Source organism: Rissa tridactyla, chromosome Z (genome assembly GCF_028500815.1).
Source record: "Rissa tridactyla isolate bRisTri1 chromosome Z, bRisTri1.patW.cur.20221130, whole genome shotgun sequence".
NCBI lineage: Eukaryota > Metazoa > Chordata > Aves > Charadriiformes > Laridae > Rissa > Rissa tridactyla.
The window spans coordinates 6,330,683-6,349,285 of NC_071497.1; the positions used below are offsets into that span (position 1 = coordinate 6,330,683).

Consider the following 18,603-nt stretch of genomic DNA (forward strand, 5'->3'; position numbering starts at 1 on the left):
AAAATAACATTCCTTTTATCAAAAATTAATCTTGTACAACAAAAGCCTGTGGAATATCTCTTCTTTATGTTCTCACATATGAAGACAAGTGCTACAAAGACAGTACAGAACAGTTAGAGAAGCCATGCAATTAGCTACAAGAAAAGCATAAATAAGAAACAGTAACATGTCTAAGGGAGTTTCATTTCTGGAAGGTTAGTGTAAATTACTCCTTAAGTGTTATCCCAAACTCAGGTCATATGAAAACCTTTCACTGTAGCACAGTGAGACTTCTCAGTCAAGTTTGATGATGCATCAGGGTTCAGAAAATAGCAATAAAGTATTGAAACTCATTAACTACTATCTCAGTCGAAAATTACATAGCAAATTTCTATGGCATTTCTCTCATCTGAAGTAGGCTAACAGAAAAGGCATTAACTCAAGCACAAAGAAACAGCAAGAACTAAAGAGCAAAAAATAACAAAGGACTACTGTAAACGCAGAGTAAATTCAGCTGCTAATGAACCCGAATCCTAAGAATGGCTGACAGACAGAAAGAACATCCCCTGCATAACTATACATTAAGTAACTGCATGGAACACAGGCTGAAGTTAACCCTGCAATACTTCAAACTTTAGAAGTATTAACTATGATATTAAAATTTAAGGTCAAGATTCTCTGAAATGCATGAAGTCTTTCAAGAGCATATTCCTTTGACCTAGAACAAACTGAGAACTTTGGTCCCAGCTAAGCCACGAACAGAACCCTTTCAGCCATGTGGATCTCAAAACCCAAGCACAGAACACTGTATTTTAGCTGAACCCTAAATGAGGGAGAAAAGGTATAGTTTTCTACAATTTTTGTTATGATAGCAAAGTAATAAAATGCTTTTTCCTCTGAAGTTGGTAGGTGCAATAAGGCACTTAATGGACTCAAAGCCATCATTTTATTCTTACGCATAGTAGGTAGCCTTACTTGCAATATGCAATTAGAGAGTCCCTTCCCTGTCTTACCCCCTTCTCATCTGCTGAGAGACAGATACATAATCTCAAATATCCTCACCACATTCTTTAAAGAGGTCAGACAGGACTGGACTGTGAACCTTGGGATAAATTTCCACATACCTTTCTCTATAGCTTAGGCTAATACTTCCAAACCTAAGCCAATTCCCAACTGGCGCGTTAAAACAACTTACGAAACCAAGACTGTTTCGTTAGAGAGATTAAAAATCACTACAGATCTCTTTCAAATCCTCCTACGTTTCCATCTGAAAAAATAATAATTCTGACATCTCAAGAAAGCAGCATCAATTCCAGGTAACCAGCACATGCTCTTCTATTGGATATGGGACTGTTAGGGTTTTTTTCCTTTCCACATAGCACCTCATGAAAATGCAAGAAAGGTGGGGACAATCCCTAAGAAATTACTGAGGTACCAACATTGGAAAGGAAGCGAGTAACAGTTAACAGAAAAGTTTGTGAATATGAGATAGGCCTGCAATTCCGCAATTTTTTTAAGATTTTAAAATTATGGGAGATTACACATTTTAAAGTATCATTTGTTCAATACAGACTCTTTCCAAAAGGAGAGAGGTATGAGAAGGGAATGGAGAATCATTCTTGCTCCATTTTATGAATAGAGAAGTGAAGAGAACTTAGAAAAAATGGTCACCAGGTTTCTAAGCACAGGTAAGAAAATGAATACTAGAACATTACAGGCAAAACTTTTTCAGCATTACTCCTTTTTTCTTACTTCAAAGAAGGCATTAAATACTCTGCTCTTCCACTTATGAGTAGTCAATGCTCACATTCTCTTTCTAGTGGTCAGAAATGGTTTGGCTTGAACTATTTATCTGCTATTAGCTATGTGGCAGTTCAGGAAGAGTGCCTAGCTCATTTCTTTCACACACTCACATGAGGCATTTCTGCACAGAATTATTTTATACACAAATTTACCCTCTTGGAGAAAACCGTAGAGCTTTACAAAGCATACTTCAAAGCTATAACATTACTAATTTTACTTCTATAAATCTAATTTCCCTTGTAACTTCCCTTACAATTAATACAAACAAACATACCAAGAATAAAAAGTCTTGTTGCTATATCCAACATAAACAGCGAAGCATCATCCTTTAACCTAACTGTTTTAAGATATAACTGGATAGTATTTTCCTATGAACATATACTTAAATCATTCATAAATACTCTTGAGAATTTCACAACTACTCCTATTATTAAAACATACCTTATTTCATCAGTTTCTGGCACTTTGGTGTAAGGTAGAATTGCTCGAACTCTCCTTCTGTCCTCCACAGGCTACAATTTAAGAGAAGAGAGCAAACAATACTTTTTCCCTCTTTCTACTGTAGAATCCTTCTCCCCAGAATTAGGCTATTTGGAAGCAAAGGACTGGTAACAGCCACTTATATCCCCCTTGCCAGTTTTAAATTTTCTAAGCTCAAAACCACCGAGAGACAGAAAAGCATAATTCACAGAGCTAGCTATGAGAGCTCTTATTTTGTTTTTCTTCTAGCAGGACAGATAATGTATGTTTATCATCTTCAAAATTAACTACCAGTACGATAATTCTCATAGAAGTATACTTTTAAATTTTCTTCCATTTAGAGTGTAAATTTCTAGAAGTTCAACATTCAGAAACATCTTTACTGAAGTTTTGGGTTTTGTTGGGGTTTTTTTGTTTGGGTTGTGGGGTTTTTTTTGGGGGGAGGGTGCATTACGCAGTTGGGTTTTTTTCATTTTAATTACTTATATTGTTTTAAGGATGGGCATGTGAAAGAAGCACCATTTTCAGAATCCTTTGTTATTTCCAGGATGCATATATTGAAACCACTGTTAAAGACAAAAATATCACAACTCCGTAGAGGTTACAGTACAATGGTGCTCTTTACTAGGCAAGAACGGCACGTTTTCTTCTTCATCTCTGTTTACTTACAATGCTATTACTACATTTGGAGATAACTGCAATGCCTGATGCAGCTTTCTCACTACAAACTTTCATTAAATAGCTGCTTTTTTAAAAAAATCATTACTTTGTATCAGTAAGAATGCATTTTTATGTTCCTTATACTTCAAAGTATGCTGAGCATACACAGAACTACAGAAAGTTTTCTACAGTGCTTTTTTCCAAAAAAAAAAAAAAAAAAAATGTATGGCGATTAAAGTTACTAACATTTAAGTAAACAACACTTAAAAATTTTACTACTTGCCTCTGGAGGTGCTACCGGAAATAAGAGCTTTTCCCCTTTCAGCAAACAGGACACATGACTGTAATAACCGATTAGGTCCGAAAGTGAAGCAAAACGACGTCCACCAATGTAATAGTCTCCGCACATGGCAATAATCCTGTTAATATTAAAAGAAAAAAAAATGTTTGACTTAAGACAACTTTTTGCTACCAATTTTTTTAACTTTTAAGAAAAAGGAAATTGTGATAGTTTAATTTTTAAACCAGTGTCTACGTTCAGCAAAATACAGTATTACAAGGTTTCTATAAACATCAAGTAAATCTTAGGTAATGAATATTTCATCAAAAATTGTGTATGTATATAGCCTGATACACCAGTATTTTAAGGCTAAAGGAAGTGCTGATTCACAAAAAAAAAAAAGCCAGTACATTTGTTGGAACTTATGAAATTAAACAGAAAAATGTAATTGTTAGTGTCATGGAAGACTGAAAAAATGCACTAGTAGACAACAGCATTATTACTTGTATAATGCAGGACATAAGTTTATATAAGCCTGTCATAAAAGTTTAACAAAGTATCAAAATATTTTAACAACAAATAACTGCACTTGATTATAAAATGCAGAAGACATATACCTTCAAAAACCAGTCACTTTCTTACAGTTAGTTTAGCATCCGTAATAAAAATTGAGAAATTACTTTGGAATGATCAAAGTATCTCTTTATACTCAATTTCAAAATTTGCTAACTAATGGCAAAAAAGCTTACAAAACCATTTCAGTAGTTTAACACAACAAAGGATTCTTACAAAACTGTTCATTTTATTCTTTAAGGGTTGTGTTTTTCTGAAAGTACAGAGATCCATTGCTGCATCAAAAATGGGAATTACCATGTCTGTTCACATTGCTAGTCAATACAAATTCTAGAAGCAGTCAGGAATTATTTATTTAGATAAAAGAGTTAACAGCATTTAAAATATCCCCCTTACACTTAAGTGTCATTTGGAAAAGTGAAAAAGGACTTAAAATCTAAAAGCTCGTGTTAATTGTCTCTCCCATTTCCAGAAGAGAGAGAAATGATCCTAAGATTATTTCAAAATAAATTACAGTACCAAGAATAAACATACTTGAATCTTCTTAGTGTTCTACTTCATGTTTGACCTCTTCACAAAGCTTGTGAACAAATCAAAAGCAAAAGGGGGGGGAAAAACCCCCAAACACTTGATTACGAATCAACTTATCCTTCATCCCAAATAAGTACGCTATTTAATGGTCTCCTCCATTTTTACTCTTCCTCAGCAGGTCAATATTCCAATACATTGCTGCCCAAAAATTTTGCTTCTCAGTTCAGTTATCTGAACTAAGTAATTTCTCCCAAACAGGGATGTAACATGTATACAAAGATGAATCTTCAGAGATGAAATCTAAAGTTTTTAAGCATATAGCAACTGCAAGGGAAGTCAGAAAATAATGTAACTTTAAGGACATAGGCTAGATCTTTTTGAGATATTTTCTGTAAGATTCCTTGGTAAATTATTCAATAGAAACTAGGTTCAAAATGAAATTTACTGTTTCAGATTATTATTTCATCAAGCTTAAATGAAAACTTTCTTCTGAACACTGAGCTAGCAGATACAGAAAGACTTCTGTAATCACAGAAAATTCTGAAGGACAAGATTAAAAGATAAATATTTTCCTTCAAAATATTTTGCATCACTCTGACTCACCAAAAAAGGGTAACACTTCAGTGAAAAAAAGAGCGTTTTGACAGATTCAGATGCTATAAATTAATCATATGCTGCATAAGCATTTATGTCTGTATGCAACTTTCATGAGGTGCCGAAAGAATTAAAAGAGTTTAAGAAACTTTCATCTAAAATGTTGGGATTTCAGTTGCACAGAAATCTGAGAAAGGTTTAACGTGAAAAATAACACTTTCAGGAAACAAAATATGAGGGACATTTTTTAGCAATGGAAGTTTCACCCGTTCCTGATAGGCTGCAATTGGGAAAGAACAAGCTTTGGTGGAAATGGAACTTCTACCCTGTGGGACGTAGGGGATCCATCCCTAGATTTGCCTGAAATCACTTTAAGGCTGCCATTCTTGAGATTGACACTATTCTTGAGCGTAACACTTGCTTATTTAATACCAAACAAAAACACACACTTGGCAGTCAACGAATGAAACTGCAAACCCGTCCAATCTCTGAAGAACAGTATTAACTAACAAATTAATTCCCCTTGGATATTTATCTTTGTGTGATTTACGGATCTCAGAATGAAAGATTCTTTAAGGTTTGAAAACATCATTAAGGACCCTTTCCTTAGGGAATTGGAAATCATTAGACTGTTTTCTACCTGGGATGCCAGAAACACTTTGATGGTGGGCATGAACCAATAGACAATGGCCTGATACCGGCTTCAAAAGGAGAAGTTATTAAAAATAATCCGGGACTAAAACAGCACTAGAAAGCAAGTATTAGCATAGTTTACTTTTCTGCCACTGCTTCACAGTAACCAGTTCCCAAACGAGTACCAGTATAGCTGAGAAGCTGAAATTGATAGCTCAGATGGCAAGATGTGAACAAGAGATACTATTTATGTGCTATATTGTCTGCACTTAAGAGAATTATGCCTTCATGTCAATGGCAGGGCAGGACTTCTGAAGCATACTTTGTCACACAGCAGATGCAACCAGAAACTCCCAACATTTGCAAACCATGCACATAGTGCTCAAATGTTGGTATTCTGGTTAATTCCCACTTTCAGAAGTTGAAAAATTTGCTTTGAACTTGTTTGCTGTTATCAAGACGACTGATAAAGATTTCTTTTACTTGTGGAGAAACATTTGCTTTGCTATTTCGTAAAGATGAACATTACACTGCGGCACTTCACTTGCTGACTAACATTTAAGCTGTTCTCAGAATCCATCTCATTTACACTTAAGAATAAATGAATTTACTAATCTACACAGTTTGGCCATGGTAAAATAATCCTAGTTACAACTTTGGATGAAGAGCTACTTCTATTTAGAACAATTAATTCTAACACATACTAAAAACTGTTTCTAGTAAACCTTCGGATTATTAAATGTGTGGTCTCTTTGTTTCTTCTTGTTTTTTGGGTTTTTGGGGGTGGTTCCCTCAAAATTAAGGAAGCAACCACATGTGAGAGCACTTTATGTATGTCCTGTGACCTACAATGGCTACTACAGAACAGAGCCAAAACAATCTCCTTCACTGACTGCTGAAACCTGCATGTTGCTTTAAGTCTATTCACAACCACTTTAGACAAGTTTGTCTATCTAGGTATCGTTGGTTTCCTTGCATTTTTGTTCTTTAGCCTATAAAGCAATTTTTAAGCAGCATATTTTAAAACAATTAAACACAAGTTAAAAGCTGTACCATGGAAGAATTAAGAGTCAAAAATATTCAATTACAATACAATGATTGTTTTCTGTTTGTAGTGTATTGTGCTCTAAAACAAAAAATAACCATATTACAGTATTTTGAAATAAAACATTTAATTCTCACCTAAAATGATTGACATTTGTTTTACTAAGGAATGAAAGCACAAATGAACCTGGTCTCCGATCACTTTCTCGAATAAGGTAACTTCCAGGTTTTCCCGCTTGTCGAAGACGTTCTTCTGCAATTGTTCTGTCAAGTTTTCCATGATACCACCTGAAAAAAGAGTAACAATGGGTGTCCTTAGAACTTGAGTTTTGTGTTTATTCTCACAGAATAGACTTATGAAATTAACAAAAGCTTTCAGTCAAAACTGTTGTAACTAACTCCAAACCTATGTTTCAAAGTTATCACATCTTCCCATGTTCAACCTCCCAGTTTACTTATTTCCAATGAACAAAATTTTTAAAGATAGTATAGTTTTTCAGATAACCTACATCTCCCAACAAACCATACCAAGAGGTGGAGGCTCTATCCATATCATTACCTTTTCTCTCCTCCCTAATTTGCTTATTTTAAATAAACAGAACCAGGATGTGACTGATCTGACTTGGAAGACTGCTGCATTTTAAGCCTACCCAGGCTTCAGTTCAGGCGGGATTTTCCAAAAGCATAAATTGAGAAGTGAATTGTAAGAACCTGTTTCTCTGCTGTAGCAAAGCCTGCGCTGAGTTGGAGCAACAGCAGTCACCAGACACCCAGCCCCAAAACAGTCGTTCCTAATCACAACGCATACCCGATCAATTAAAAGCAGGTGCAGATGCGTAGCAAATCACAGGCTGCAAAATATGACCAAGGAACACTTCAGTCTAAAGTAAAGGTTAAGACTGTTACTATCAAGCATTCATTTGCCTTACCTCAGTTTATTTACATAGCTTTTGTCAGAACACTCCTCCTACTCCAAATGATCAAGTACTAGTTCGTTTTTGTTTTTTTTTTAAAAAAAAAAAAAAAAAAAGAGTAGCAAAGGAGAGCACCATTCAAATATAAAGCCAAGCATTGTTCTCATCACCTTCACAAAGCCACGGCATGTTCTGGAGCTACATACTGTAATAATTTATTAGCTCTGCCTCCATCAACTAACTATGCTTAGTTCAACCTTTAATTTCTACACTCAAGAAAACATCAGCTTCCATACAGGCACTGTTTGAGACAATTTAAGTCATTTACCACTTCAGTCCACTTGCCTTTTTAATTCTAACAGTTCAAATATGTCCTGCAAGAGCCACAAAAATGCATTTTGGAAGAGATATGTAAATGACCTTTTGAACTAATACATGCAAGAATACCAAAAAATTGCACAAATTACAGTTAAAAAAAAAAAAGAACAGCTGGGCTGTTGATAAAATCTGACCAGAAGCATTTTTTTTCCCGACAAAATAGAAGTAAAAGTTTTGAGAGCTTTTATCAGAATGAAAATCAGATAGACCAAACCGGTAAGCGTCACGTATACCAGCAGAAGCAGCACCAGCGTAGACACTGTTACCCTGGCAAAGCTGCGTGCCTGCTAGCGTAGCTCTTCTTTGCTTCTCCTCCTCACCCGCATCAAAACAAGCTAAACCAGAAAAAGTACTGCTGTGCCCATGCTGCTGCCGGCCGAGGTCGGTTAGCGAGATCCTCTCTCATCCCATCCCAGCACCACACAGCCTCCCAGACAGAAACCTGTCGCTCAAAGACAGTCTGCGGGGGGTCACTTTAGGAAATGAAACAAAACCATCTATTTTGAAGTACCTGGAATGAAATATTCTGCTTCGTGCACAGCGTGGATGAAACCCAAGTTTGTTCATTCCCAGCACGTCACAATTAACTGGGCTTTGCGGACTTTCACCAAGTAAGAAACTACACAGAGACACAAGAAACTTTCCTGATCAAGAAATTCTTTGAAACCAACATTCCATGAAGCCTATTTTAAACTAACAATAGGTTCACTAAGCTTTTATTTGTTCCTATTTATCACTCAGTTGAGAAAAATAATCTTAACTCTACTTAGAGACACATTGCCTTACAATGCCAAAGGCGCGCTTTTCAAATGGGGAAGGTGTGAGTGTTAATAAGACTGCAAATTACTAATAAAAAATATACTAGGAAAATAAAAAGGCAGGATTACTTGGAAACAAAACATTCAACTTTTCTGTAAGGGACCAGGATTTCTTATGACCATAGCACAAATGTGGGTGTTCAATTTTAAGACCAGAAACTTTGAACAAAGAGGACACCCTCCTTGCCGATGACAGCTATATATATATATAGATATATATATATAGGTAGATATATATGTGTGTATATATATACGCACACACACATTGGTATATCCCACATATTGGAGATCACGTCCTGTAACACTGAATGGGCTATATATATATTCTCTCCCAGTTTTATATCAAGCCTAATAGCAGACATTTATTACCTGGTAAAGTAGAAGCAGGGTTAAAAATTATTTACTCCACCATTTCAGAAAAGGTTTTCCAAAAAAAAAAAAAAACAAACATGTAGTCAACTTCTGAGTGCAATTAAATGCAGTGCCACTGAGCACATATTTGAAATATTAACAGCTCCTAGAAAATACACTGTTTTACAGCTTGCTATGTATTAATGTAATGTACAAACTACTCTATACCACTAGCAACAGAAATAAGTATTAACACTGAACTTAACTACCGACTGATATAAAGATACAAATGGCAGTAAAACAGTCAATATTGAGCAATGAGGAAACAGCTCAAGTAATATCCTCAGGAAGCCTCTGTAGATAGCACACATCTTCAAAAAATAGGATACACACTTAAGTACCAGCTTTTAAGATACCATTAGAATATGCAAAATGCTTGTCAAGAAATAACTGCATTTTTCCAGAGAGCAGTTTCATCACTAGACAAAACCACATTATTCAAGCAATACACAGTGTAAGCGTTGAAAGACTTCATTTTTAGAAATGCATCTTGTATTTCATCCAGCTATCACCTGTTTTCAATATGATATGAAGATGCACTCAGCAACTCTGCATCATTATCTTCAAGTAGTTTGATAGCAAATTGTAGACTATTTTACAAAATTGCAGTACTCAATCTTATTTAAGAATATCAAGTGCTCAATTAAGGAGTGGCATTATCTTTTTTTAATGCTTCTGTTAAAAGGTTGTAGGATTTTTTTCTTTTGCTTTCAAATACATCTATAGATCAATTTTTCTGTGAACATTAGCTAATGTACCGAGCACAAATTCATACCAATGAAAAATGTTAAGATGATTTATGCTGTATAATCAGTTAGAAAGGAAGATCCGCCCAACACTCAGTGGTACCCAAAGAAGGTACAACAGAAACAACTGAACTACAGAACCTGCCCTACTCGTTGTAATTTCATAAGAGAAAAAAGAGTGCATACTGCATACCACTCTAAAGGATAGGACCAGGCTATCACAAATTCTCAAATAAAATAAATCCTAGATCCTCTGGCTTTAACCCCCAGTCAGGTATCTCAAAAAAGCTTGAGTTCAGTGTTTCTGCAAAAATATATCAAGAAAACTACCTTTCCATCTTCGGAGGCTCTGCGCCATTTTGAGTTTTATAGGTCAAGATCAACAACTTTTTAACAGCTTCAAGTTTAATGCACTCACAGTTAGAAGCAACACTTAACCAAATATCTTGATTTGCCTCCTATACAGCTATTGAACAGATGTAAAAGGGAATCCTACCTACAGTGCACTACGAGTCTCATGAGGTTTGGATAGGAGGGTATAAAATAAAAAACCCGCCTAGCTGTTCGTAAATATAATGCTGTCCCTGTGGCTGTGTTTTATCAAATGCATGCGCTCAAAACCGTAACTCACTACGACTTACATGTGCATCCTCCATCACTGCCAAAGACAAGATCACTATCATTTCTAGTCAGTCACCTCTGCTTACTTGCCGGGTCCTACGTAGAAACACTTCTGTATTTCTATAACTCTGCAAATTTTTCAATGCTGACAATCCACTATTTTCACAGTGTTTTAAACAAACATAATTAAATGACATTCCAAATCACAGCTAGTGCCCTGACAATACAATAGCTATTAGGAGATGCATTAAAAGAGAAAACACAAGTAGCCTTGCAACAGAATGTTATGGAGTGATTCAATGATAAATTGTCTTACCAACTATAGATCTCAATTTAAGTGGTTGTTTCCATAACAACCCCGTTAACTGCTGTTACAAACTTGTAAACTTGATACCTAAATTGTGACCTTTATTTTGCTTCTAAGAGAATACCAGTAATAGGCTTCCATGTTCCACAAACCAGTCAGAAGCTGTGCAAGAAAATACTCCCATCTGCCAGTTTAAATCAAAAGCAGCATGTTCGAAACTCCAACCCTATGTATCACAACCTTAATTACAGCAAACAGACAGAATGCAGACACAACAGTATCACAAACAGCTTATACATCCACAGAAGCAACATACAGCTGTGCAGGAGGATGGTCCCAGCTGACAGCAATAGGCCAAGTCATAAACCTCATGCAGTGAGCTGCGCTGCAGTTAGGGCTGTTACCTCTGCCTCACAAACAAGAGTTCCTCAATTTTCCCCCACTCCATGGAAGCTACTGGGTACCAGACACCCAGTCACACCAGCCTCATTAGGCCAAGCTAAAACTTTCTACTGTGGGCAGGAATGCAACTACATCGCATCCCTCAGCAAGCTCACAGTGCGGTAGCAGGACTTCTGGCCTCCAACATGAACACACCACAAGGTCCGTGGAAGGCACTGGCTGTTCACAAAGGGGCAGCAGATGGTGGATTTACCATCTGGAAGCAGGCAGCTGCTATTGTGTGTGGAAGCATGTCACATTGTTCAACCAAATCCTTTTATTTACATATTTCCTTTTTACACGTGGGAAAAGCAAATATTACGAAGCTTTGCTGTTCCACTAAAGGATTCTGCTGTTCCAGTACGCTACAATTTTTCCTTAGGAACACAGTAGGCTAGGGAGGAGGGAACACAGGAGAAAGTGCCGAAGTGGAGTAAAAGTGTTTTTCACAAACTTAGTACAAATGTAGATGTCAGTAACAGCTGCAGACCTCTCTATCTCCGTCTAGAAAAAAGTTACGGTGCACAGAAAAAACAGTGCTCAAATGCCGTAACCAGTTCACTCAAAGCTCTTCTTAGTCATACCCTGCTGCTTCAACAAAACCCATACGAACAGAGAACTTCTAGGAGTCATGGTCAGAGCTCCCCTCCTATCAGTTCAGCCACTGATGTAGTACCTTCGACACGTTACAGATTCTTGTTATCACTGGCTGAGGCTAGATGAGCTCTGTTCCCGCTAGAAGCAAAAGAGAGCAGAGGTGATTACCTTGAACCGACAAAATCCTCAATTTCAAATGGCACGAAGAAATCTCAAGTACCGTTTCCTGAAGACAGAGGAGGGGAAAAAAAAAGCAGCAAAAAATATCCTGTATTCTTACTCGTTTCTGCTTAACACCAACCACCCCTGCTCAAACTTTCCGTCTGAAGACTTGATGCTCCTACTCACTGTTCAAGTTTTGTTTCAGTCTTACAGCTTCTCTCAGCCTAAAATGCATTCTCAGTTTTACCATTTTTAACCAGACTCTGCCTTTTAACAATTTATCCCCCACCTCTGCTAAGATTTGTAAGGCTGCATTACTTCCTTTATGCACATTATTTGTAGAGCTTAAATTAAGTTTCACTCAGACTTTACTAAATTCACATCCTCCTTCTGTCTTGTTAGTTACTATTCAGTACTTCGCAATTTTTGACCAACTCTTTGCAGCTCTCCACATCAAAGAACTTCCTGCCAGAAAAAGCTCTGCAAATATGTATCAACTACTACACTGGATGCACCTTTAAGATAATGAAAAAAGAACTGAAAATAACTCAGAGCCAAGTAAGTGTTCTTTGTCCAGAATGCATGAAAATAAGTGTTACACACTATTCTAGGAAAGGGAGAGAGAGAGGGGTTTTTATCCCTTTTCCATCCCTATGCGTTTTTCTAAGAGTCAGTACAATGCAGACAAGCATACCCATGTAAGCCTAATGAAGAATAATTCTGCTTTTCTCATTTTACTGTTCCAAAACCCCATAGGAACAGCATGTGGGAAACTGAACCACCACGGCTCACTTTGAGACCAGGAACCAGCCAACTAACGTGGAAAGTGTCTATCATGGAGACTCCTCAGTACACCAGCTGTGCCAACCTGTTAACCGCAGGACTTGCACGCACCTCCAAAAGAAGCCATTAAAACGCTTTCAGCAGAGTCTACATCAACTCTGGGCTAGAACAAAACAGACAGACCAAAAACCTCAGTACATCTTACAAAAAAGATTATGCAAAGATGAAAGAGCGAGATAAGCATACAGTCAAAGAGGAATACATTTAAATACGTTCACTAAGGAAAGAAAGGTCCTAAAAGTTTCAGTTGCTGTAAAAAAAAATGCTATAAGCTTTAAAAGAGACAGAGATTGACAACAGCATAATATAGCCAAAAGATTTCTTCCAAACCTACCTGATACATATTTACTGAAAAGAAGACTGATTGCCTATCTAATTTTTGCAAATGCCACCAATAAGCAGGTAAAGTATAACTAAACTGGCTGAAAAATAGCTCTTGAAAGAGCTTGCACTTTCTCACTGAAGGATCAGCTTAGGAAGGGAATTCTGGAACTCATTAAAGTTTTTAGTAAGAAACCTCCCATTTTTACAGGCTTCCTACTTTTGCCCTCAGATCCAAAATACTCCTTTTTCGGTTTGAACCAAGAGTTAACTACTACAGAAACAATGTTAATACTGCTACACAAATCAGCAGATACTCTTTGGCGATAATTAAGGAATTTCTAAGATGTTGTTCATCTTCTCTGCCATTACCTTCATTACATGTACCAGAGGCTCCTTCACCTTCCTCTTCCTCCTCGCGCCTCACCCTCTCTAACCAAGCACAGGGTTCCGTTTTGTGCTCCACTCTCACCACCCCTGGCAAGCTGGAATGCCTCTCAGAGAGGTGCATTGCACCCATGGAGAGAGAACTGCTTCTATAAGGAGAAAACCCTGACAGTTATACACTACAAACCAAAAGATAGGTACAATGCCTGAATTAAAAGACGTCCAATACCTCCCACATGCACTCGGAAAAACAGTGGGGGAATACAACCTAGAGAGCATAATCCATACACAACAAATCCAACAGCGTGATGTTAAAGAATTGTGTGTACAAGAAAATAAAAAAACAACCCTGTTTCTAGACATGAATATAGAACAAGATGATTAGTATAGAGGCTTGGTCACATTTTGCTTTTGGAGGAATAAGGACTTTTCTGTAGCATCCCTTTTATTGCCAAGGAGTGGAAAGAACAAAAAGAAAATTTCTCCACAGATGCTTAGAAAGCACAAAAATCTATGCAAGAAAAAGTCTGGGGAAAATATGTGGTTTGAAAAAGACAATCCAAGCAATTACTTAATCTTTTGGATTAAGCAAGTATCCAAGCTTGAATCTTGTAATGTCTCCAGTGTTACTCTACTAACAGAGGGCAATATGAATAATTGTTTGATTTATGGTTACTCTCAAATTTTAGAGAAAGATGATGCAATTTATCTATAAAATAACCATACAAAACCCAATGAGTAAGCCTCAAGCAGAATATCCTTTCGTGCATGTCCTACATACAGGTGAACATTTACATACATATGCATAATTTTATGGAAAGCAAGAGGTGGACTTAAAATAATAAAAAGAGACCAACATTTTAGAAAAACCATATAGTTCCTGAGTTGATTATCAAGGGTTGGCTAAACCTAGGTGGTTTCTGGAAACTACTCTGGAAAAAAAAAGCAGCGTACTCTGCATGGGGAAGTTCACAGAAGAAACCCCTGTCCAAGTATCTGTAAGTAGCTATTAATAAGAAAATCATATATCCACCCCTGCTGAGCCAATGACAGTAATCGTTAACAGAAAACTGTTAACGTTTTAAATATTCCCATGCAGTTACATATTCAACTTCTTCAAATACAATTACATACCACTAACATCTCAACACTAACATTAACCGGACAAACAGACTGGATGGGTGGTCTGCAAGATCGGTAGGAAATTGGCTCACGGGCCGTTCAGAGCGTGGTGATCAGTGGTCTGTACTCTGGCAGGCAGCCTGTCACAAATGGGGTCCCCCGGAGATCGACATTGGGCCCCGTGGTGTTCACCATCTTCACGAATGAGCTGGGTAATGAGATTGAAAGCACCAAGTTTGCCGATGACACCAAAATGGAAGGTGAGGTAGACATGCAGAGAGACCTGGGCAGGCTGGAAGAATGGGCTAGTAAGAACAGTATGAAGTTTAGCAAAGACAAGTGCAAGGTCCTGCATCTGAATCAGAATAACAAAAGAGCGCAGTCCAGGCTGGGATCTGTGTGGCTGGGGGGCGGTTGAGGGCGTTGAGCCTTGTTGAGGGGGACCTAGGGGTCCTGGTGGACAAGATGAACCTGAGTCAGCAGTGTGCTGCTGCAGCAACAAAGGCAGTTTGGATCCTGGTCTGCATCTGCAGGACCACTGCTAGCAGAGATATAGCGACGTGATCATCCCACTCTACCCAGTGGTCAGGTCGCATATAGAGTACTGTGTCCTCTTCTGGTCCCCACAATTCAAGATGTGGACAGACTGGAGACAGTCCAGAGGAGGGCCATGAGATGATGAGAGGGCTGGAGAACCTGCCCTGTGAGGAAAGACTGAGTCAGGCCTCTTCCACCTGGAGAAGGCTTGGGGAGACCTCATCACAGAATTACAGTAGTTAAAATTTTTTTACAGTTAGAAAAATCATTATCAGAACAACCTCCCCAGGGAGAGAGGAAAACCTCACTGGAGGTTTTGAAGATGCGGTTGGACAGGGTGCTAGATAATCTCAGCTACGCTCCCCTTCCCACAAAAGGTTGGACCAGATGATCTTTCAAGGTCCCTCCCACCTGTGCTGTTTTATGGTTCTATGATTCTATAGATTCCAACTCTGATGAAACTGTACACTTACAAAAAAATAAATTAGCACTTGAGAATGAATGACTATTACTATTTAAGTTTAACAAAAAAAGAAAATCTAACAAAAAGAACTGATTTGGTATGAAGTTGGCCTGAGAAGCAGCTGAAAATACCAAAACCTGAAGACGAAAACTACTTTTTTTTAGGGCATGATCATCACAAGAATCTTAACAGATATTGCTAACTTACCAGAACACTGACTGGGTACACTAAGTGTCCCGGAGACCTCGATACTCCATTCCTGAAATATGAATGGAGCTTTCAAGTTAATTTAGCAACATTGGTCTGTATATATTAATTTGCACGTATTAATCATTTTAATAAAAACATGTCTTAGAAGGAAAAGGTAGATATTCCAAGCAAATTTATTAAATATTTAAGCAGCACCGTTAGCTACCTTAGAAAAATTTATTTTTTTAAAAAGGAAAATTCTTGAGCTTTTACAGCAGAAATTACAAGATCTGCCAACATAGAAAATAATGATATGTTTACCAATCTAAGGATTTCCTGTATTTTTCCTTTAAAGTTTTCCCCATTAGCTGCTGCCTCTGACATTATTCCTGTCTACAACACTGATCCTCAACTACGAACAGCATGTTTACACATATACAGAATCACTTAAGTTGGAAGTGACCGCTGGGGATCATCCAGTTCAGCATTCCCCCACCACCCCGCTCAAGCAGGGTTAGCTACAGCTGGTTGTTCAGGGACGTGTTTGGTTGGGTAATAAACATCTTCAACAATCGACATTCCGCAACCTCTTCAGGCAACTTCTGCTACTGTTTGACCACCCCCACCATAAAAAACAGGAACTTTTTCATATTCAGATGGAATTTCAGGGTTTTTAATTTGTTTCCATTGCCTCTTGCTCACATCAAATATTTATACACATGGATAAGACCCAACACAGCCTCCTCTTCTCCAGGCTGAACAGTCCCAGCTCTCTCAGCCACTCCTCATCTGACAGATGATCCAGTTCCTTCATCATCTTCGTGGCCCTGTACCGGCCCCACTTCAGTAAGCCCACGCCTCTCTTGTACTGGCAAGCCCAGCACTGAACACACGTGTCTCACCAGTGTTGAAGGATCACCCTCCTTCAGCTGCTGGCAATGGTCCTCCCGATGCAGACCAAGATACTGGTAGCCTTCTTTGACATGGGGGTGCATTGCTGGCTTTGTCCACTGACAAACTGATGTCCTTCTGTGCAGAACTGCTGTCCAGCTGGTCAGCCCCGATCGGGTGCTTGGGGTTATTCCTCCCCTCTGCCAGAGCTTTGCATTTCCTTTGTTGAACTTCACGAGATCCCTCGCAGCTAATTCTCCAGCCTGCACAGGTCACTCTGCATGGCAGCGCACCCACTTGGTATTTCAGACACTCCTCTCAGTTTTGCATTGTCTGCGAACTTGCTAAGGGTGCACTCTGTCCCAGCATCCAGGTCATTAATCAAAATGTTAAACAGCACTGGCCCCCGGGTACACTCTGGGGAACACCACCAGTGACTTGCCTCCACCTGGACTTTGTGCTGCTGATCACCACCTTCTGGAGCCAGCACTTGGGCCGGTTTTCAATCCACCTCACTGTCCATTTATCTAACCTGTACACTGCCAGCTTGTCTATGAGGAGACTCTGGGAGATGGTGTCAAAAGCCTTACTAAAGTTGAGGTAAACTCTCCCCCTTTCTCTCCAAAACAATGACCTCATTGTGGAAGGCTGTTAGGTTGGTTAAGCATGATTTCCCCTTCATAAATCCATGCTGACTGCTCCTCACCACCTTCAACACAAACCATAACTCAGAGATAGACTCATGCAAGAACAGAAACTGTCATCTGCTCCAGAGTGATAGAGCACATATTATATATAAAAATAAAAATACAAAATACTGCCTGCAGTCTTTACATAGTATATAAAACTTGTCACGCACTGGTAACATTTTATTGATACTGACCAAACTCCAGAGGAACACAGAATCATTTCACTGCAATACTCCTATGCAGCACAACGAGAATGTTAAACAAGATACCTTCTCCTCCCTCCTGCTGTGCCTACCAGCGACACAAATACCACGATTTTTTTTTTGTTTTGTTTTCTTAAAGGAGAAAGAAAGATAAGTGAGAAACTGGAAAACTACTATGGGAGTCCTATTAGCTGAATCAACAGATGGGGTCCTACATTGAGGAGCCCCATGTCTCCACTGGTAAAATTTTTGTTCTTCCCCACTCCGCAGCTGCAAAACATTAAGGCAAGAAAAGGTGAAGAAACACGGTACAAGATTATGCTTCCCAATAGAGCAGGCCAGTAGATGAAGTGCGTAAGTCCCACACTAAAGTTCTGGGAGTCAATATACACACAAAATAAAAATCTAGATAAAGTGCAGGTCAAGAGACTCTACTCACTGTTTAAACAACATGACATCATCTGATGTTAACTAGAAATATTGACTTAAATACTGAAAAATCCTCCTCAAACTTTTTCCGGCACCAAATGCTGTTCTACTTCTGGTTTTCTTCATCTGAAACTTTAATTTATATATGTACCTAACATACTCAGCTTGCTTACTGCTTCACTTCCTATATATGGCTAGGTACGATTTTGACCTGCTGCTTTTAACCATTCATTTAAAACAGCACTTCCAACACCACACACTCAGCCAGAACTAAAACCAGATTTATATTCAGCCCTATTTCTTAAGTGGCCAAACCAGTACAATACTCATCAACTTTAGAAAAGTAAGGTGTTTCCCTTCAGTAGAGAACAGGAATTAGTAAAGAAATTCATTACCTAAAAAAGAAAAGTTTACCTGCTGACCATATTAATTGTTAAACAGAAAAGAAACCTCATACACTAGAATCAAGTTACACCACGCACTTTCTGTGTTTATACAGTACCTAACTGAACATGCCAATACTATTTCCCTGCAGTTTTCAGATTCATTCATCAGTA

The 18,603-nt window shown here is 38.1% G+C and overlaps 1 protein-coding gene across 3 annotated transcripts in view; it reads right to left on the bottom strand.

Moving 5' to 3' along the window:
* Positions 1–18,603, bottom strand: part of RASA1 (RAS p21 protein activator 1) — a 61,724-nt gene that overhangs the window by 37,925 nt on the left and 5,196 nt on the right. For 2 of the 3 annotated variants that reach the window (XM_054184554.1, XM_054184553.1), the window contains exons 2-4: positions 6,716–6,865; positions 3,206–3,341; positions 2,224–2,294 (exon numbers count right to left, since the gene is read on the bottom strand). In XM_054184554.1, the coding sequence (XP_054040529.1) occupies positions 2,224–2,294; positions 3,206–3,341; positions 6,716–6,865 (357 nt within the window). Of the gene's footprint in view, positions 1–2,223; positions 2,295–3,205; positions 3,342–6,715; positions 6,866–7,136; positions 7,300–18,603 lie in introns of those variants that run through there. The other variant, XM_054184555.1, reaches the window with a different exon arrangement.